At 40.6% G+C, this 21,989-nt stretch overlaps 1 protein-coding gene across 2 annotated transcripts in view; it reads left to right on the plus strand.

Moving 5' to 3' along the window:
• Positions 1-21,989, plus strand: part of LOC122793375 (methylthioadenosine phosphorylase) — a 1,037,156-nt gene that overhangs the window by 559,512 nt on the left and 455,655 nt on the right. For both annotated transcript variants that reach the window (XM_044061328.1, XM_044061329.1), the window contains exon 3: positions 5,936-5,994. In XM_044061328.1, coding sequence (XP_043917263.1) covers positions 5,936-5,994 — 59 coding nt within the window. The remainder of the gene's footprint in view (positions 1-5,935; positions 5,995-21,989) is intronic.

The following is a 21,989-nucleotide window of genomic DNA, read 5'->3' on the forward strand; positions in this document are numbered from 1 at the left end:
AGCTAGTCATGGCAGCACTCATCCTAGAACTAGAAAGATCATGAATGAGCTTCTTGGATTGGCAAAAGTGAATGTCCTGCTATTCTCATGTTGCAGTATTCATAACAGAGAAGTTGCTGCATGCAGCGCCACCATTCGGCCGGTATATCAAAGTTTTTGCTCCTGGAGAATACATGTCAGGGCCATAAACCAACATAGGGTATAAAAATGACATCTGCACATACCGTCTTAGGAAATTTTTCTGCTGCAGTGAATGTCGAACTCCTGTTTGCCAGTTCCAAAAGCAGATTGCGTTTTTTTCAGACAACAGGTTACAGTTTCCGTTCCAGACCAGACAGCTGCTTCATCTACTGATACAGATAAGTGCCCTGTTGGATTTTTTCTTTACCTTTGATTACTGTTGACATACAGGTCAATTATAAGGGGATTGTGTGCTTGTGGGAGACAAATTCCTCACAATGCACAAGAAGTGTGTATTTTGCTTAGGTGAGGCCCACGACCATACGTCCTGCCCCATTTGCAAATCTTTCGTCCCCAAGACTCCACAACCACCTGGCCACAATAAAATTGTATTTAGGAAATCAGAGATTACGATGTCTTGTGCTTGGAATGGAAGGGGGAGTAGGCCCGTTCACTGAGCCTCTGAGGAAGAAGGCCAAGAAAATTAGGCTGGTATCCCACGCTGTGCCTCAGGTGTCCGAACATATTTTTGAGGCTGACGAGCATATTCTTGAGGCTGATGAAAGCCCAGGATCTTCTCAGACCTCCATTTCCAAACCAGGCCCACCAACCTTAATGGAAGCTGGGATGGCAGAAACTTTAGGTATATCTGCTGAGGCAAATCAGCCGTCAGATCCTGTTGGCGGAGGGGAACCATGACTCACTCAGTTGGAGGGCCCTGCTCCTACACTCCCACCCAGACGTCGGCTCCGATTCTTTCTCCATCGACTACCCCTTTGAAAAGAAAACAAAAAGTTAAACACCCTGAACCGCAACCGGTTCCTGGCTGGGAAGTATTTTCACAGACTCTCTTTAAGGCTTCTCAGGCTTTGCAGAGTCAACAATTACCTCCAGGCCCCTCTCCTTGACCACCCTTAGAAGTATTAGAGGAAGATTACTCCTCTTCAGAGGAATGTATTAATTACGAATTTCAAATAGACTCCCCCAAGGACTTCATTACCCCAGAGCAGGAGGACTCCATCACTCCTGAGTCACCATGGGAAGAATTCACCTTTGGAGACACAATCTCCCTCATGAGGGAGCATTTTAAGTGGCAGGCATCAGAAGTTTCTGACATGAAGAAAAGGTACTTTGACCTTTTACAAATGGAGCAACCTTCTCCTTCTGCCATCACCCCTTTTCTGCCCACTTTCCAGAATGCATTTTTGGCTGCCTCTCAGTCCCCAGACTCGCAGCATCCAGCCTCTAAACACCCTGACCGTTTCTATAAGGTCCCCCAGGAAACCCAGTTCCTCTTTAAAAATCCTCCAGCAGACCCAGCAGTTATTGCAGTCTCTGCTGCCAAAACGTCAAGGCAATTACCTTCTGCTGCTCTATACCCCACGGATAAAGACAGCAAAATCATGGACAGATTAGGGAAGAAAGTGTATACCTCCTCTACTCTGGCTATAAGGGCTCTCAACTATCAAACACATATGGCTAGGTATGTCCTGGATACCATCACCAAAGCCTCTACCCTCCTCTCTGAGGCCCCTGACTCCCTCATTAAAGCACAAATCAACACTGTGCTTTCCACAGCATTCCAAGTGACTAGGCACTCCATTAAGTGCAGTTATGATGTTGTGGAAGCCTCATCTAAATCTGCTGCATCAGGATCAGTTTTGAGGCGATATTCCTGGGTGATTCCTGAGTGAGGCTTCAACCTCTCCCTATGGATGTTCAGACAAAATTGCTTGACACACCCCTGGACAGTAAGGTGCTGTTTGGACAAGGTTCTGCAGAGCTGCTCAAATCCCTTCAAGAAAAGGGAAAAGAACTACAAAACCTTAAGTATTTACTGGTATCCTCTATACCCAGATACCACAGAAATTACCCACAAAAACCTTCTTTTGTGAGAAGTTTGTCCTCACACACAGCTCCACAGTCTAAGGAACGTTGACAACCAAGGAAAAGCTCTACTCCCAGGTTCCCCACCAACTCATACACCCCCTTTCGGAGTCGGTTTGACCAATCTAGACCACCTCCAATGTGACTTACCCACTTTAGACTTAAACACCCCCTATCCCTTCATCTCTCCCTCTTCCTATCCTCCTGGCGGATAATCACATCAGAACAATGGGTCCTCTCCATCATTTAGAGGTGTATCTCATGACTTTGTGGATGTTACTACCCTTCCAGGGTATTCCCCAACCACCAAAAAAAAAAAAAACAAATCCACTTTGCCCACCCATCATTCCACCAAAAAAAAAAACAAATCCACTTTTCCCACCCATCATTCAACAACTCCTAGTTCAGGGTACCATAGAACAGGTACCCTGCCAACAATGAAACATAGGCTTCTTCTCCAGAATGTTTGTGGTACCAAGGAAAGACGGCACATGGAGGATAAACCTAGACTTATCTTTCCTAAACTTCTTCCTCAAGGTACCCAGCTTCAAAATTATTACCTTAACCCTGCTCTTACCACTCATTCTAACACAGGCTTTCATGGTAGCCCTGGATTTGGAGGATGCCTGCCTGCACATTCCTGTACATCCAGCCTACAGGAATTTCCTCCGCTTTGCAATAGGTTCTTGTCATTTTCAATTCTCTGCCTTACCCTTTGGACTCTCCACTGCTCCTTGAGTGTTTACAAAGTGTCTAGCCCCCTTCATTGCTCACTGCAGGACTCAGGGTATACAGATTTACCCATATCTAGATGACCTGCTCATCCTTCACCAATAAGTTCTGCTCCACCTACTACAGGTATCGTCCACCCTGACTCAATTAGGGTTTACCTTAAACCATGAAAAGTGTCACCTGACCCCCTCTCAAGACTTGGTTTTCTTGGGATGTAGGATCAGAACAGACAGAATGAAAGCATTCATCCCAGAACAAAGAATCCTAGACCTTGGTCTGTACTTCAAAAAACTCCTCAACCTCTCCTCCTTAACAGCTTGGGAATTCCTGAGAATGTTAGGCCACATGGCATCCCTTATACCCATGTTACCTCTAGCAAGACTCCACATGCGAAAAATCCAGTGGGTCCTAAACAATTTATCGAACCAGCACTCCCACCCTTTGGACTCACCTCTTCCCCTACTTCTGTGTCTTAAGAAGCAACTCCAGTGGTGGGTTTCAGCACTTCACCTCAACCAAGAAACCCCCCTACAGGTTTTACCCCCCTACAACAAGTCTTCACAGATGCATCAAACTTGGGGTGGGGTGCAGTGCTTCTAATAAACCAGAATCAATTCTCTGTGCAAGGCAGATGGTCCAACTTAAGACAAAAGGACCATATCAACATCAAGGAAATGAGGGTATTACTGTTAGCCCTTCTAACATTCAAATCAGCTCTTCAGCCAGAAACCCTAAAAGTAATCACAGACAATGCGACTGTCCTGTGGTGCATAAACAAGCAGTGGGGAACAAAGTCCTACCCCCCCTTGCAGCCTGGCCATCCAGATATGGAACCTAGCATCATCACTCCAAATTCACCTGGTGGCAGTTTACATTCCCTCAACAGAGAATTTCATGGCAGACAAACTCAGCAGAACTTCAGCTCCCTCTCACGAATGGATGCTTCAGAGAGAGAGAGAGGTATTCCTGGATCTTATTCACAGGTGGGGTATTTCACAATCAGATCTCTCTGCCTCCCCCCAGAACAGACAGTTGCCCAGCTTCTGCACAAGGGACCCACATCCACAAGCTTGGAAAGTGGATGCATTCTCCTTCTCTTGGTAGGGAATGTACATTTATGCCTTCCCACCCTCCCTCCCTCTCTTCACTCTGATTCAGAAAATCCTCCTGAAAATCCAGAGGGACAAACCCAAAATCCTGTTGGTGACCCTGTTATGGCCAAGACATCATTGGTTTCCCCTCATCCACTTACTAGCCAAGGGCAGTCATCACAGGTTGCCCCAACAAATAGACCTGCTCACAAAAGGACAGGGGATCACCACTGCACCCCCAGGTGAACAATCTGAAACTGACCTTATGGGTGATAGGGTTCTAATCCCCTACATACACCTATATTCAGAGGACATACTCAGTGTTTTGCAGGAGGCCAGAAAACCTAGTACCAGGAGAAATTATGTATCTAAATAGGGAAAATTCTCCAGGTGGTGTCAACAGAAAAACCAGGACCCTCTAACTCTGTACCTATGGTCCTTTCCTATTTGTGTGAGCTACTTCATTCAGGACTAACTCCTCAGTCAAAGTCCACTTATCTGCCATGTGTGCTTGTCTGCCATTATCACCTCCTCTGACTTCCCAATTGGAAGTCAAGCTTTTTCTGAAAGGGGTACTTCATATCAGACCCCCAAGAAAACCCATACCCCCTCCTTGACACCTGTACCCCCTCCTTGAGACCTGAATTTTGTACTAGAAAAACTCACATTGCCACCTTTTTGAACCACCTCATTCAGTATCCCTGAAACTTTGCACCCTGAAAACAGTTCTACTAGTGGCTCTTACCTCCGACAGGACAATATCAGAGATACAAGCCCTTATGGCTACCTCTCCTTATCTTATTTTCCACAAGGACAGAGTTGCTGTCAGGACCAACCCCTCCTTCATGCCCAAGGTGGTTAATGAACTCTCATTAAACCAGACCATTAACTTACCGGTTTTCTACCCTCATCCACATAATTCCTCAGAGAGAACTCTCCATTCCTTGGATGTCCACAGGCAACTGAGGTACTATATAGACAAAACCAAACCTATTAGAAAGTCAGACCAACTATTCATCTCCTTACATCCAAGAGCTCTAGGGAAAGCAGTCTCCTAACAGACCATTTCTTCTTGGATTTTTAAATCCATTCCCTTGTGCTATTCCTATCATGGAAAATCTTTCATGGTCATGGCAAGCCTCAATCTACCATGGCAGCTGCCTCCTCAGCTGTCTTTTTCAAAGGGATTGACTACGCTTCCATTTTAGAAGCACCCACTTGGACCTCTGTTCACACTTTCACCAAGCATTACAAACTGGACCTAGCTTAAAGAGCTAGAGCAGGGTTTGCTAGGTCAATTCTCTAAGGCCTCATTGACCACAAAACCCAATCCTCCACCCAGGCTCATACCTAAAGCTCTGGTACTTGCCCTACTGTAATGAATACTGCAACATGAGAATAGAAGGACATAGAATAGCTGTGTAAGAACTTACCATAACCATAGATGTTCTTTTCTTCCATGTTGCAGTATTCAGTCCCGCCCACCTGCCCCTCTACCTTACCTAGTTAACATAGCAGGGCCTGCCTGCGGGGACATAGTCATTCTCTTCCCCAGTCTCAACACAGCCTACTTACCGCCCTAGGTCTAGTCTACATGTAAGTCTAAGGGTGTCCCTACTAGGACCCTATCTTAACCCTTCAGTGGTACTACTGTATGCGGTAGTTCATTCTGAAGAGGGCATGTCCAGACGTCGGTTTATGGCCTTGACAAGGTATGTCACACATACCCTCCTGAAGAAAAGACTTTGGTAAACTTGCCGTATGGCGGCGCTGCAGGCAGCAACCTCCCTACTGTAATGAACACTGTAACATGGAAGAGGACATCTAAGGTTATGGTAAGTTCTTCCACAACTATTCTGTTTCTCCCCCTTTGCAGACAGATAATTTTGCTTATAGCCCTTGACGTTTAAAGTGCCACACAAAAATTAAAATTGTTTGGCTGTCTTCATTTGTGACAACTGTACAGTATTCATGTATTTATGGGCTTCTTTGTGTTTAATATTTAACTGGATTATGTTACAGTTTTGTTTCTTTTTATATTTCAGCCCTCTGATGTTTTAATCCAAGGAAAAATAAAGAATGTGGATTGTGTACTTCTTGCAAGGTAAGCATTGAATCATCTGGAATTGTTCTTTTTTTGTTAGAATCAAGTTGTGCCGTTAGTATATTATTATTATTATTTTTTTTTTTTTGTTTTGCAAATTGTGTAAATATCCATTGTATAAAAGGCTTCCTGATTCTAATTCACTGAAATATTTTGCTTTGGTTTTATGATTATTAGAACTTTTGGAATTACAGTGACATTATTAGAAATGAGATGAAGGGGTAAAGTATATATATATATATATATATATATATATATATATATATATATATATATATATATTGCAGGACACAACAAAATGAAGGGAAGCGACTGTTAGAGCTGAAGTGAAGAATGATAGGGCTGGGAACAAATGTAAAAAAGGGGCATTGTCCTTTTTCACGGACAGTAGGGCTCTGAAAAAACTAAAGTTGGGCAGGCAATGTGATATGGTAAGATTTACTCCATAATTATTAGGGACACCACTGTCTGCCATTTTAAGTATTCCACAGTTGATGAGCAACTGCTAGAAAATAGGAGGATGGCAAGTAATGATTCCAATTCAAGAAAGAGAAAGCAAGTCAAAGACAGAAAACTATCAATCTTTTGTCTTCTCTTCCTGTTAAGATCACTTCTGAATCTTTATATATTGTATAGATGTATTTGCAGCATGTGACATAAGGAAGCATTAAATTCTAAAAGCTTTTCAGATGATATTTTATTGGGAGTCCTTATTTACTTATCTTCAGACCTCCAGCCCTGTGCTATAACTGTAGCCCAATGCATTCCTTCATGTATACTCTCTTTGAGGTGAAACTGGACATTGAGCCTGGGAATCGTATATTTGGATGGCTAGGTGAAACAGTGATATGTGTGGACACTTGCACTGCTGTCACATGGTTCAGCATGATGACATTACTTCTGACTCCCTACTGATGTTTTGAAGCATTACATGGTTTTGTCGCAGGCAAAGAACATGCAAACAGTAATACACAACACTCTTTAGACCCCCAAAGGAGTACAGCACTGCTTAGTTTTCCTTATCCAAATACCTTGTGTGATTATGGTGCAGACTTCATCCTCTACACTTAACAGGCAAAAGTAAATTTGACTGTTTGTCTGGGTAACAAGAGAAGTAGCTGTGAATATGGCTGACATCATGGTGAGCAAAAATTTTAACAAGACATCTGGCACAGTACAACACAAGTCTGTCAAAGAATTAAGCCAGCATTGTAGTGGGTCACAAGAAGGTACTCTAGGTAAAGGTATAGCTTGGCATACATCAGTGCTGTCAGTTCTCCTGTGGCATTAATAGTTAATATACAGGATAAAGAACTTTAGTTCATGTAGAGGTTAAGGTTGTAAGCTAAAGTTTCTGTGAGTTCTGGGTTTGATTCCCACAGCCCTCACTTGCCTACTTTGTGACCTTGAGCAATTCACTTAACAAGACATTATTCCTGGGTCACCCCTGAAAAGGGACTGTGTCTATCTTGTTGGCCTGCCTGGTTAACAAATAGGTAGTATAATATACACCATGGTTTATGGGTTTTTGAAGTAATTATTTATTTTGTAAAATAAACTGTACTGGGATTTAAAATTTAAAGAAAGACCTGGCATATTTTCAATTTCTTTATTTAATTAAGTTTTAGGTTTTGTTAAAAAATAGTATATAGGGAGGGGTAGTGCAACATTCTGGAAGTTGGCATACATTTCCTACAATCCCAGCAATGCCACTGACTCTGGATTAAATATAGGGTGGATGCATAACTCTCAACCTGGAAATATTAAAAATCTGGATAAAGGCCCATGAAAAATAGGTACAAATCTGTACGCTGATTAACATAAAATGTGCATACATAATTATGTAACCCCACGCACTCCAGTGGAATTGTGGGCTACCAACTTTCAAACTTAAACTTAAGAACAGACAACCAAAATATGGCCCCAGAGTCCCCCTGCAGCCATTCCAATGTCCTATTACTTGGCTATTCCGCCCCCTTTACCATAAATACTGTAATGTGTATACTGCTTTACTTTTACAATGATTTGGATTTTATTTTACATTTTATATCACAAACACTAATAGATATCTGCTAAACAAAGCAATACAGTCTCACAATGAAAACAGACTTAGCAATAAAACTTCACTGCCCTTGAAACTTACATTCTCTGAAACAGCATTGAAACCCACATCCAAAGAAAATGCATCTGGCCAGTGGCTAATAAAGATTACCTTTGGGCTGTTTTCAAGTCATAGGCCTCTTGCACATGAAACATACATGTGTTGTTTGACACATCTTCCTGACTGTATTAAATTATATTCCTTGTATAACACAGCACACTTGCTAGAGCATGTTTTAAATTTGTTTTGAACATTTTTCCAGTAAGCAATGAAACAAAATGCATGAACCAATAATGACAAAACTGCCCAATTCATAACATTTCCATCCTGAAAGTCTACTGAAACTTCTATAATACACCAATATCAATAAATATGCAAAATCTCTGCAGAAGTAAGAGCCATCTAAATAATTCCACATTAAAGAGAGATCTGTACCGTTGCTGCTAGCAAACAACCTTATATTTCATTGTTTCATCTACAAGTAAAGTGCCTGTTGCCTTTGAAGAATAAACTGCCTGTGTTACATTAAAAAAATAATAAGCTATTAATATTTCAATATGGAATGGATGGCAAGCTGATAACAGGTTCATAGTTGCTAGGTATCTCTGCCAAAGGAGGACATTCTCAGGACTGCACCATCCACTCCTTTTAAAAGTACAACATAGTACAGTATCAGCAATCTATCTACATACTGTGGGAGTAGAACCCAGAGCCTTCTGCATCAAAAGCAAGTATTCTACCTGTTGTGCTAACAACAACACAAACAGACTTGGCATGGGCAGCACTAAACTTATCTCCCCATGAAGAACTGTGCAGCACAAGAAATCAGACAAAGCCAAAAGTTATTGGGGGGGTGGTGGAACAAAGACCCCCAAAAACAGGGGCACATTTTAAAGATTGCTTGTATAATCTTGGAAAGCTAGAATAAGGTGTTTTTGATACCATGACTTTCCTTAAAGATAGGAAGACTGAAAACTTAAATGGCTATCTTTTAGTGAAGTCAGTTCTCACTGATTTGTTAGATAACCACAAATTTTAAGAGGAACAGACCAAATGTTATATGACCCATATATTAAATCACAAGTAGTGGTATGGGTAGGGAATTCAGGCTCTTGCTCCTTGTACCTAAGGTACAGGGTTTGAGCCTGAGTAACCCTAACCACCATGTATGCATAACATGGGGCATTTCACACACACACACACACACACACACACACACACACACACACACACACACGTCTGTTAAGCATTTAGATAGATTCCACACACACCATTTCTGTTCAGTTCAGCAGCAGAATTATCGGCTCTGGCAGAACAAACATGGCAATAAGATTTCCCAGCAAAACAACAGCAGCATCCATTCTGTTAATGAGTGCACAGTCACACATTAGCACAACAGTTTCAGTGCAGAAATAATGTCCGTTCTGGCTTACTAACTACACAAGTTTCAATGCAGAAATAATGTCTGTTCTGGCTTACTAACCACACAAGTTTCAGTGCAGAAATAATGTCTATTCTGGCTTACTAACTACAGCAGAAGAACAAAACATGCACCGTCTGGACTTAAAATAGATTTTACACACACACACTCTCCTTAAAGTAGACACTGCTTAAAACGATTCAGCTACGGACAACAGACTGCTGCTTCAATAGATTTCAAATTACGGACTGGCAGACAGGGTCTGTCACTTGCAGCAAAAATTCTTCACACGCAATAATAGATTTCTGTAAATGGAGCAGCAGACTGATCTGGCAGCCATGCTTAAGTAGATTTCCACAGTCCACACACACAAATAGCGGCTTAAGGAGTGGACTTTTCTGCAGCTGAGCCTCCCTTACCATTCACACACACTAAAGAGCAGACTGCAGCATAATGTGGCAATATAGTCACAGCATACACATACTCTTTTTTTTTTTTCTTACCTGGGCTGGAGGCCCTGCTGCATGCAGTTGGGTGCTGGGCACACAGACAGCAAAACTTTTGAAATGAGTGTTCCCTCCAAACAGTTAAATGAATCTGATGTCATTCACACATACCCCCTATAGGCTGGTGATGCGTCATGATGTCAGCCAGAAATTTAAAGTTGTAATATAAATAAATAAACAAAAAAAATCAGGAATTAAAGGGGTCAGTTGGAAATTCGTGGCACCCCATTATCTTACCCTCAAAACAGGTAAATACTGAGGAATTATATATGGTTTAGAGGTATGATATATGCTGAATAATTTTCTTGTTCTTCTATTATTTATTATTAAATATATTTAAACCTTTCACTGTGGCTGATCTTTGTAAGAGATATTTAAGTTTTAAGAGTACTTGCATATTTATTTGGCGACACTGTATGGACCACTCCTAATAGCCTTGCTTTTGGTCAGACTACTATTTGTATTAATATTAATATTACACAGTAAGATTGGACACTCTTTGTTAGAGGCCTTAAAGTAGCTGATAAGGAGCTGGCTGGTGACAGTGATAACTACCTTATAGTCTGGGAAAAAGGGGGCACAGCTAGCAAACCTGTGCCAGCCTTTCCCAGTGTGTGTGTGTGTGTGTGTGTGTGTGTGTGTGTGTGTGTGTGTGTGTGTGTGTGTGTGTAAATCAAACCTCAAATAGTGTGTGTGTCAGCTACTTGGGTAGGGACAAAGCACTGGTTGGACAGAGATGGTGCTGGAGGTCTTGGCTTGGCCACTCAGCTGAGATCTCAACTCTATAGCTTTGCCAGAGGGTACTGTTATTGGTGATCTGGAGAAAGAGAGAGAAACCAGACCCAGACTGACGGTGATCTCTGTGTGCTCTTAAGGGAAATTGCACTTGATACAGAAAGCTGCATCTGGAAATACAGTGTGTGTACCTTGTCATACTCTGTGTACGTCCCCCACTGGTGCCAGTGTTGAGGACTGAGGCTCCTTGATTACTGCTCCAGTGGTGGGTCATCACAAGCTGAATGTACGAGACCAGCAGGAGTGCTCAACAATGGTCAGTCCAATATCTGCACAGTAGTACAAAAATAAAATACTGTTGCCAAAAGCAGTCATTAATGTTGTGATTAATACTGACAGTTTGGTGACAACATGTGTTTTATGGCTGCTCATTTTTATATTCATTTTATAGGATACTTGTAAGTTTATCTATGCATAAAAATAACAACAATCTTGAATATTCAAATACAGTCTAGAGTTTTCCTGTACAAAGTGTAATAGAAATGTGCAGAGGCCAAACAGAGTACAGGTAAAGCTCCTCTTATAATCAGGGGCAACTAGGATTTCAACCTTTTGAAGTGCCCAACGTCAGGGACATTTTTTATGGAAATTACAATTTTGCAGTCATTTGCACCATACACTCAACCAGTGCACATGACTGGGTTTCACATTTTATCAAAAATTGTAGCCCATGGTTGTAGAATTTCACTTGTTTCTTCTGTTTCATAAACAATGCATTTCAGGTATGAAATAATAGTTTTATGCAACTATGGGAGGAACCTTAGGAAATTATTTTTGTCTTAATATCTCAAGACATTTGCCACTTTCATGTTTTCACAACTGTTCAAGTAGTGACTGCATACCTCTCAACTTCTTAGAGCAAAGAATCTGGACAAAGCCACAAAGAATGGTGGGACAAAGGCACCAAAATAGGGGCAATTTTTAATATTTCTGTTATAAACTTATAAAGTTGTTAGAATAACAGATCTGGTATCAGCATTCATTTTTTGAAGGGTATGAAGTCTGAAACTAAAATGTCTGCCATTATTTTCTGACTTCAATCCTCAATAATTTGTCAATTTATCAGAAAACCAATTTTTTTTGAGAAACACACAAAAAACATGGGGCAGAAATCTGGTCAGTTGAGAGCTATGAGTGCCTGTTATGTGTGTGGATGGGCAGGTAGTAGTAACCTTAGTGCGAGTTTGTGTGCGTGTGTGTGTGTGTGTGGGTGTGTGTGTGTGTGTGTGGGTGTGTGTGTGTGTCTACGTCTGTGAATGTGTGGGTGCAAGTTTGGTGAAGTCTATAAATAATGAACCATTATGGGAAGGGTCGGGTCTTCCTTTTAAGATTTGGGGATAAACTGTTGAACAATTATATTTACATATGTTTTCCTTCTTTTAAAGGAACTACATTTCCTTTAACCAGTATATAAGAAATCAGCTCTGTATTATTAACTTGTCTTTGCTTGCATAACTCAACTAAAATTGTTCAGTAATTCTGAGATTGTCTTTCATTCTTAGGTGCATTTCAGTTTTTTATTGCACAATTTCCTTGTTTAAGTTTTAGCTCATATTCATGGTTTAATGGCAACCGCTAGCAAACAAGCTTTATTTGCTCAAGTTTACATTGTATATTGTATATAGAGTTACCATTTGTCCATTTTTTCACAAGTCATTCCCCGTTTGGGCACCTGTGACTATAAGTGTGACCATGAAAAAGGCAATAAATATTTCCTTTCTTCTAATTAATGCAGAAATATATAATTCTGTAGCTAAAAGAACACAGACACAAAACTGTACACGTCCATCATTTTCACATCTAAACTAGCTTTTACTTTTATAATAAAATGAAACCAGTTCTTCTACACTGATCATGGATATAGTTTCTCCTCATTTGCCATGAAAAAAGTCCACTTTTGAGCATTTAATAGGACAACAGTCCTATCTGTAGTGGAATAACTTCGTCATTAAACTTGCTTTCCTTGTTCTTTGTTTTTGAACAATTTTACAAAGGTCCAGCTAGCAAGGAAAAAGAACATTTAGAGAAGTAAGGAACTTCATCTTAATAAATAATCAATTCAGTGTGTATGTTATGTAACTTTGGAGACCCTCTACAACTAAAGAAAAGTAAACTTCTAAGAACTACAACACTCAGTCATACATGATCTGGCAAGCAACCCATAACAACAGGAAGGTGTGCGACGTTGACAGCCTTAGAATGCCAGAACCACATGACATGAGGGCGTCAATGGAGCCTTTCTTCCAAGGCTGTGGGGACCACTGGACTATGACTCAAAGTTTGACAGCTGTACGCTGCCAAAGAAGTGGCTGAACTACTAGACATACGTTCGTACATATGCAATAAGGAAATATCTGCAGCTGGAGCAGCATTAACCATTTCCCGGTAAAGGAACACTGATTGTAATAGGTACAGTTTATAGTGCAAATACAGACGTAAGAGTGTGTGATGTTGGAGTACATAAAGTGGGAATAAGTAATAACAGGCTTTACCTAGCATTGTTGCCTCACAGCAAGAGGTTCTCCCATTCGATTCTCGGTTGGAGCACCTTCTGTGTGGAGTCTGCATGTCCTCCCCGCTGTCGACTGGCGTTTGAAAGACATGTGTAGAATGGGCGTGCCTTCGCTGAAGGTTGGACATCGAGCTGGCACCTCAGCACCCATAAAAAATCTACTGCCAATCATTAGCGGACCGGAGTTCCGCTGTGGCGACCCCTAACCGGAAAAAGCCGAAAGAACAACAACAACCTAACAGGTACCATATTCATTACAAATGTGGTAATACTGGGTTAGTTCCATCCATCCAATCTTAATTGAAGTCGGATAACAACCCTCACAATCCCCTACAGAGGTAAAGTTGGTTTAGATCAAGTAAGCAGCTGTTGTTGAGGTTGACTGGAGCTCCTATGTGAATGATGCTGGGATACCCCAGGGGAAAGGTACATTCTTGAAATCAATCATTGCATTTTCCAGCTCTTACTCCCGGCAGTTAGTAGACTGACATTATGCATCTCAGCTAAAAAACAAAGAATGGATGTGTGAAGTAAAAGGTGAGCACATCTTTTAATCTAGTAAAACTCTGACTCACTCAGTTCTGAATGGTGGCAACTTCATGATCTTCATCCTTGGTAGCTATAATTTCTGTAACAACATAGCTCTAAATTAAATTGCATTTTTCTGTAACTGGGAAGGAGCCAGAGGCAGAAAGACATGCTTAAATTAGCTGGACAGCCTCATGAGCCTGACATCATCGCACCCTGCACATGATGACGTCAGGAGTAAAAAAAAAAAAAAAAAAAAAACAAGAAATTTGGAAATTAAAGGGTCCACTCTGTAATTAATGGCACCCCAATATTTTGCCCTCAGAACCAGTATTTACCAAGGAATTCAGTAGGGTTGAGAGGTATGGGTGGATGGCTGCATACACTGGTTAATTGTAAACAAGCAAGTTACAAATAGGATACTGCAGAATGGAAATTAAAGTATGGACCCTCTTTGTAAGTGCAATTGCAAAGTGTCTGAAGTAAATGTAGGTCTTTTTTCTAGATAGCACAAAGACTGAAACACAGTGGAAATGATCAGCAGGGTCTGAAGTTTGGTAGTTTATTTGCAGTCCATCTTGAGTAACGACAGCTTGAAGTGAGTGTAGTATAGATGAGGAAAAACAGCAGCAACAAAAGACCAAAGGGACTTTGGAGGGTTATATTAGAAGCCAGACATACAAGTAAGTAAGCCAGCTGTGAAGTTTATTAAGAAATTAACAGGGTGCATTAGAAATGACATTACTTGTTGGAAAAAGTAACTACAGTCATTGTGTAGCATTCTGAGATGACATCTAAAATTGTGTGCAGTTTTGGAGATCTTGATGTCAAAACTACATAGGTAGAATAAGGCAGTTTACATGAATGCAGCACAAATTGTTCAAATTCTGCATCAAAAGCCTTGTGAAGGTTGACTAGGAATACTTCAAGGTGTATAATTGTGAGGAAAGAGGAAGGGAGCAATGGTAAAACAGAACCCAGTAAGCTAGTACTTTTACAAATAAGATGTATGGAAATACAAAGAAAAGTGTGAAAGGTAGGGTAGAATGCTTAGAAATGGTGCAAAATAGTTTTCTCACAGAACACTTTTGTAGCTGCATGATGTGGTTATTTAAGGATATTCATTCAGTTATTCTCCAGTGCCTGCTTTATCCATTTCTGGACAGTTCACAAGCTGGAGTGTATTCCAAGAAGCAGTGTGATATAATGTATGACACTAGCCTATCACGAGATGCAGGCCCCCCCACCACACACACACACACACACACACACACACACACACACACACACACACACACGACAGCTGTGAACAATTTGAGGTGTTGCCGTCTCACCTGTCAGTATGTTTCTGGGATGTGGGAGTTCAGAGGCACTGTCAAAATGCATGCATACACAGGAAGTACGTATGCAGACTGCAGGGAAAGCATCCCAGCTGAGAACTTAAAAAAGAAAAACCTCCTGCTAATCATTGTGTCACTGTCCTGCCTTCTGAGGTTATTTTGAGCCAAAAAGTCAGTGAAGGAATCTAAGGAATTCATAGAATGGGTTAGATCAGTTCCTGTTGGAATGCAGAGTATTATTTGTAGGATAGAGCGGCTCCTGTTGTAATGTACAGCATTAAAATTTTCATTAATTATTATCCTTGACTTATCTAGTAGAAGGACATTAGAGCACATTGTTCCAGATGCACTAGGCTCCATAGTCTAGCAAAAACACCAGTACACTGATGCAAAGAGATTATTTTAAAAAATGCTGGAAAAGGGTTTGCTTTAATCTTCATTTTGTAAGATGGGGCTGACTGTAAAGCAATATACGATGTGCAGATTTTGTCCTTTGCTTGCTTTTCTCCATAAGGTTGCAAGATAGCAGCACAGTAGGTGTTCTTTGCTTGTTTACATGGAATATCAGAAGTATTGCTGAAATTATATACGATGATTCCAGATACAGCAGTCTGGAACACCTCCTCCATAGCTCCTTCATTTTCATCCCACTGACAGACTGAGCAGTCGGTCAAGAATTGATTGGCTGTGCAGTTCTCCAAGAAAAATATACTTCTGCTTTTGTCAGTTATCAGGTGGTCACATACCCCCTTGTGTATTGCAACATCAAAGTATACCTACACAGAACTACTTTGAAGAAAATTCTACTTGGTTGATAATTTCCATTCTTCTGCATCTCTGCCACATACGCAGAAGGCAATACCTTTCAAAGAGCTGCTGCTAGTTCTTCGCCAACAGGGATTAATTCAAAGGACTCGCTCATAATCCAGTCCTCTGCTCCAGCTGTTGGAGATTTTTAGAGAAAATTCTTATTAAAGTAATACAGAATATAGCCCTCACTTCTGGAGAGCTGCTTTTAGACAGAGTGCATATAGACATGAGGTTATATTTTTAAAGGAAAACCGTCATCTGACTTCATAGGCCTTCTTCAGTGGATAACTGTTGATGTCTACTTCTGACATTCCCAGCTCAGCAGTGTTTCCAATGTTCGCTGATTCATATGCGTATCATTGCTCATGCTTATTACTAGTGTACGATGTAATGCTGTATATCAAACTGAATGAGTATGCTCTTCTCCTTCAGTGTTGTCATTTTATGACACTTGCAAGGTTTAAGTATGGATCCTAACATTTCTCATAAGGAAGTTCTTGCATCCTGCACCTAAAATGCCAGAACCTTCCAAGTGTTCTTGTGACAGTCAGATCACTAGGTGGGACCTGCTTTAAACCTGCCTAAAAACCAAGCAAAACTTAAGTAGATGCCAGAACCATTGCTTCAGTATGGTCAGCAGTAAGAGGTGGAGACCAGGGTTGGCTTATTGAAGATAATGATTGTGAATGTTGTCCAGTACAGTGACCAACACTTGTGTGATCTCAGGTCAGTGCCAGACTGACAGGAGAAGGTAAATGAATAGAGTGCTAGTAACTAGCCAAAAGCTTTTTCTGCAGAATCTGCACTTGAGGTGGCCTTTAGAACCTCCTCCCCAAACTTGTTGGGTGGCAACCTTGCACCCATCACAGGACAGTGTTCAGAGGAGCATGAGAGGTGCATCTTTGTCAGAATCTCAGAAGATACATCCCAGGGTGTTAACAATAACTCAGTGTTGTTTGAGCAGTGGTAGTAAGATTGAGTAGTAAGATCGAGCTAAGACTGCCCAAAACTGATCACTGGAATCTCCTAGTGAAGGCTGTGTGGTAACATTGAGATCGACATGTCTACCCTAGGTCAAGCAAGATTCAGTGGTTAGGACTGAGAAGACTCTCAGAGGTCATCCTGCACCACTTGAGTCCATGAGGTGACTAAGGTATTAAGTGTCCATACACTGTTTGATCCCAGGTAAGACGTGTTTTCACAGATGTAGGTTCATAACATTGGAAAGCAGCACTTGACAGCAGTAACCAAGCAATGCCTCCTGGATTCATTCCTTCTAAGGACATTGCCAAAGCATTCAACACTCAGAACTCACCTGTTGTTCATATCACCTCATGCACTAGTTGAATCCAATCCATTCCTTCATAGAGCTACAGAGTCTCACTCATTTTCCTGGATCTGAGACTCTGAAAATCCAAAGGTTCTTGTCTCTAAGATTGTCAGTAATAATAAGATTTTCCCTCCTTATAACCCCCTTCACATGACCCCTCTTTTGGTGTGATACTTAGATTTTTGTAGTCCACCATACATTGGCTTTAATAGCTTCTATCTCTTTTTCCAAGAAACTCTTGAATTAGTAAATTGTCAGGAAGACTGAGGAACCACAGATCTGAAGGATGGCAACTCTGTAGACTGGAAGCATTTGGATTCTGCACTCTTAGCCATAAAATGGCAGATGCCTTGTACAAGCCCTTGAATATGTGGAATGATACCCTTCATAATCATCTTAGGACAAACTCCTTGTTGATCTCTTCAGTCTGACTTATGTCCCAGAGTCCATAACAACTTCCCACTTTGTCACCCTCTATGAAGTCCAAGGCTGAAAACATGCTGAACAAAGATTTTTCCTCTGCCACCTTGGGACTTAGACCCATAATTATCTATTTTTTTATAACAAGAAACATCATTATTAAATTATCACTTAATGACATAAGCAATCATATATTTATATTAATGAAAACAAACCATATTGACATATTTTTATATGCAAATATTATACATTACTTACCTATCCAGTCATTGTTAAACATTACATAGCTCATTCAAATCCTGCCTTTTTTAAACGCCCTTCTTCCTCCAAAACATTATTCTGCATGTATTGTTTCCACAATGCCCATTTTCTTCTATATAATTTGCTCCTACCCTTTTCTGAAGATCCCAATTCATTGATTTATCTCTGTTACTATATTCACTACTTCTAGTACAGTTAGTTTAGACTTTGATTTCCATTTTCTGGTGATTGCTTTTTAGCAGCCACCATAATTAGACTCAGCAAGGCTTATCTATCAGTTCTGGCATCACTTGTGCAATTATTTTCGCTATTATAGACGTAAACACTTTATAATCATGATTTAGAATTGAAATGGGCCTATATGAAACTGGATGTTATGGGTCTTTACCATCTTCAGGTATTACTGCCACCACTACTTTCTTCCAGGATGTTAGTGCTTCTCCTCCTCTTAAAATACTGTTAAAACCTTCCTGATCTTTATCATTTTTTTCCCTCCTAGTTTCCAAACTTCCACAGGAATACCATCTATACCTGGGGACTTTCCTGTAGATTGGTTATACATCTCTTCTCGTCTTATCCTAACTGTTACTAATTGAGCCTCATCTACCACTAACTTTGGCATATTCAGTTCTTCCATAAACATTTCCATTTGTATCTTTTCTTGATTTCCGTATTCCTCTGATTTATACAGATTTTTATAACATTTCCAAAATATTTCTAGTACCTCTACAGAATCTCTTGCTACATTCCTTGTTATAGGCTCCCTAAGCTTCGCAACTATCCTTTCTACTTTGTTGCCTGAGTCATTGAGCTAAAAGTTTTTGTACTCTATAGCGTTATCAAAAAAAAACAGTTGCATAACAGTAGTCTTTCTAAACTCATACATATTATCGAGTTAATCCTTTATTTTCTGTTTAGCATTCTGCAATTGCTCCTCCTTGTGTTCTGTGAGATTCCTCATATTCTGCAATACTTTATCCTTTGTCAGTCTTTCTAAATAATTCTTTATTGCATCTTAACCATCTCTCTCCCGCTCTCTCTGTTTTATTTCTACCCTATTTTTAAATTCCACTTTAATTTTATCCCACTCCCTGGCTATATTTTCCGAATAAATTTCTATCTTCTGTAATAACTCTCAAATAATTTTGACAACCCATTCCTTAAATGTCTCCCTTTTCAACAGATGGGTGGGAAAGTGCCAGTGTCTCCTTTTTATTTCATTATCCTGTATTTTTTTTAGTTATTATTGCTGCAGGATGTGAAGTAGTTATTGGTTGCATATCAAAACGTTCAATTAAATGCACATGTACCTGTGAAATATAATTTCTCTCTAGCCTAGCCCAGTTTTTATATGGTTGGGAATAATAAGGTAAATTCACTCCTACTACTGAATTCACATCTTCTATGCCAAATATTTTCATAAATTTCTTCAAAAATCATCTACCCTCTTTTGTTACATTTTCCCTTCTGGACCCCCAGATGCATCCTCGGTGCTGCATATCAAATTCCAGTCTCCACCTGTAAGTAATATTCCCTGCTGAAAGCTGATTAAGAAAATTCTGGAAGAAATATTAAGAAAATTCTGGAAGAAATAATCTTCATTATAGCAGTTTTAGGTGGAATATAAATATATGCCAATGTAATCCTCCTCCCTTGCTAGTAGCCCCTTTAGTACTAAAACCTGCCATTATATTTTTTATTCTCTTCTATCATTATTGGAGCTTCTCTTGCAATTAATATAAGTATTCCCCTTTTCCTTTTTCCCAAATATTCCACTGAATAATAGTCCCATACCTTATCTTCCCCTAATGTCCTACAGACACTCCTCCCTTTTAAATCAGTCTATAGAAAATGTAAATCTCCCTGAATCTTGGGTTTAAGACGCTGTGGAAAAAAAACATAATTATGGCTTCTGCAGTGGGATTTCATGTGACTCACAGTAGTTTTGACTGCATTGACCCTTTGGGTAGGGAAGCAGGTTTAATGATATGTTTGCACAAGTTAAGTTATCTCATCCCCTCCTTTGTAAGGAATGAGTGCAGGCAGGCAAATCTATGTGCATTTTCTGAGATGAAGTCTTGTTTGACCAGACATCCCAAGACCTGAAGAAGTGACAGTCATCTAAGAAATGAGAATTAACCACTGTAAAGGTCTAATTCTGATGCCCTGTCCTGACTTTCTTTTCTTCTCCTAGCCCAACCACAGTTCTCCAACAAGGAAAAAACCTGCTGTGTAGAATGAGAGAGGCCTAAAAGTGGGCAAACAGCTTTGTCTTCAGTGGTTGCGTGACATCCCTTCTTTGACACAGTGATCAAGGAGTCTCGATCCTCACCACGGACACCGGTGAGGGACGTTCACTTGGAACAAAAGTAGATGCACACAGTATTCCCAGGTTAAGCCCTCTGCATCAAGCACCATTTCACTTGAGTACACAGGGAACACACTCAGTCTGGGGGTTGGTTTTCCCCCTCCAGGCCTTCAATAGGACTCCCCACTGACACACCTATAGAGTTGAGTTCTCAGCTGAGTGTTCTAAGCCAAGTCATCCACCATCCTCTCTGTGAAATCAGTGCTCTGTGTCCCTGCTGCAAGTAGCTGACACGCACACACTTTCGAGATTTGATTTTCACTCGAACACACACACATGCCTGCGCACCTGGGAAAGGCTGGCACAGATTTAACAATTATGCCTCCCTGCTCAGACTGTAAGGTAGGTACTGACACCAAAACACTCCAGTGCCAGCTACTTTAGGGCTGTTACAAGGGTACCCAATTATACTGAGTAAAATTAATACTAATACAAATGTTGGTGTTTGACCAATATAGTAAGGCTTTCAGGAGTGGCCACAGTGTCACCAAATAAATATAAGTACTCTCAAAGGGTAAAATATTCTCTAAAAGACCAGCCACAGTCATCATCTTCTTTCGGCTGTTCCCGTTAGGGGTCACCACAGCAGGTCACCTGTTTCCATTTCTTACTGTCCTCTGCATCTTGCTCTGTCACACCAACCACCTGCATGTCCTCTCTCACCACATCCATAAACCTTATCTTAGGCCTTCAGGTTAAATTTAACACTATCATCCACATTAATTTGCTATGAGAAGTGACTTCAGTGGTTGTATTACTGAGAGAGAAGACCGTAATTTTTTTTCATGAGAGGGTTTTGTGTGTGTGTGTGTGGGGGGCAGTATTTTTTTTGTTGTTGTGATTTACAAAGTCATGTTTCACTGGCGTTTAAAGCTTCCTGAGTAATTTTTTGGAGGTGTGCCATGTTGTCAGACATGCAAATGAGTGTGGAGTCATCTGCATATTGTATTAGGGAGGCCTGTTGTATGGGGGTGTTGGTGAGAATGTTAAAGAAGTGGGGACCAAGGATAAAGCCTCGTGGTACACCGTTGGTGACTGGGAGGTATGGAGAGAGGGTGGACTGTAACTTTACTAACTGATACATATTGGATAGGTAGCTTTTGAACCATAGAAAGGTTTGCTGAGAGATACCTAATGACAATTAAAGTAGAAGTTTGCTGTGACAAACTGTGTCAGACTTTAGGCAAGTATAGAAATAAGGAGGAGACTGGTTTGCAGTTATCTCTAGCTTTATTGACAGTATCTACTTAGGTTAGAAGTACAGTGTTAGTACTATGGGAAGGATGGAAGCCATGTTGTGTGGGGGATAAGAGGTCTTCCTGCAGGAGATAATTTAGCAGTTGTTTTTGAACAAGTTTTTCAAGTATTTTGGATTGGGGTATAAGATTGCTGTAGGTCAAAAAGTAATATCTATTGTTTCCTCCTTTGTGGAGAGGAATAACGTGTGACTTTTTCCATAGAGAGGGAATGTGAGATTCCTGGATGACCTACTTATAAGGATTATGCCATGATATGCAATGCTTTTGGCTGCTATTTTAAGCTACTGTCTTTGAATGTTATTAGCTGAAGTATTGGATGTTTTGAGTTCAGGAGTGGTCTTGTAC

Source organism: Protopterus annectens, chromosome 2.part0 (genome assembly GCF_019279795.1).
Source record: "Protopterus annectens isolate FY-2018-M chromosome 2.part0, PAN1.0, whole genome shotgun sequence".
In the NCBI taxonomy this organism is placed as follows: Eukaryota; Metazoa; Chordata; order Ceratodontiformes; family Protopteridae; genus Protopterus; species Protopterus annectens.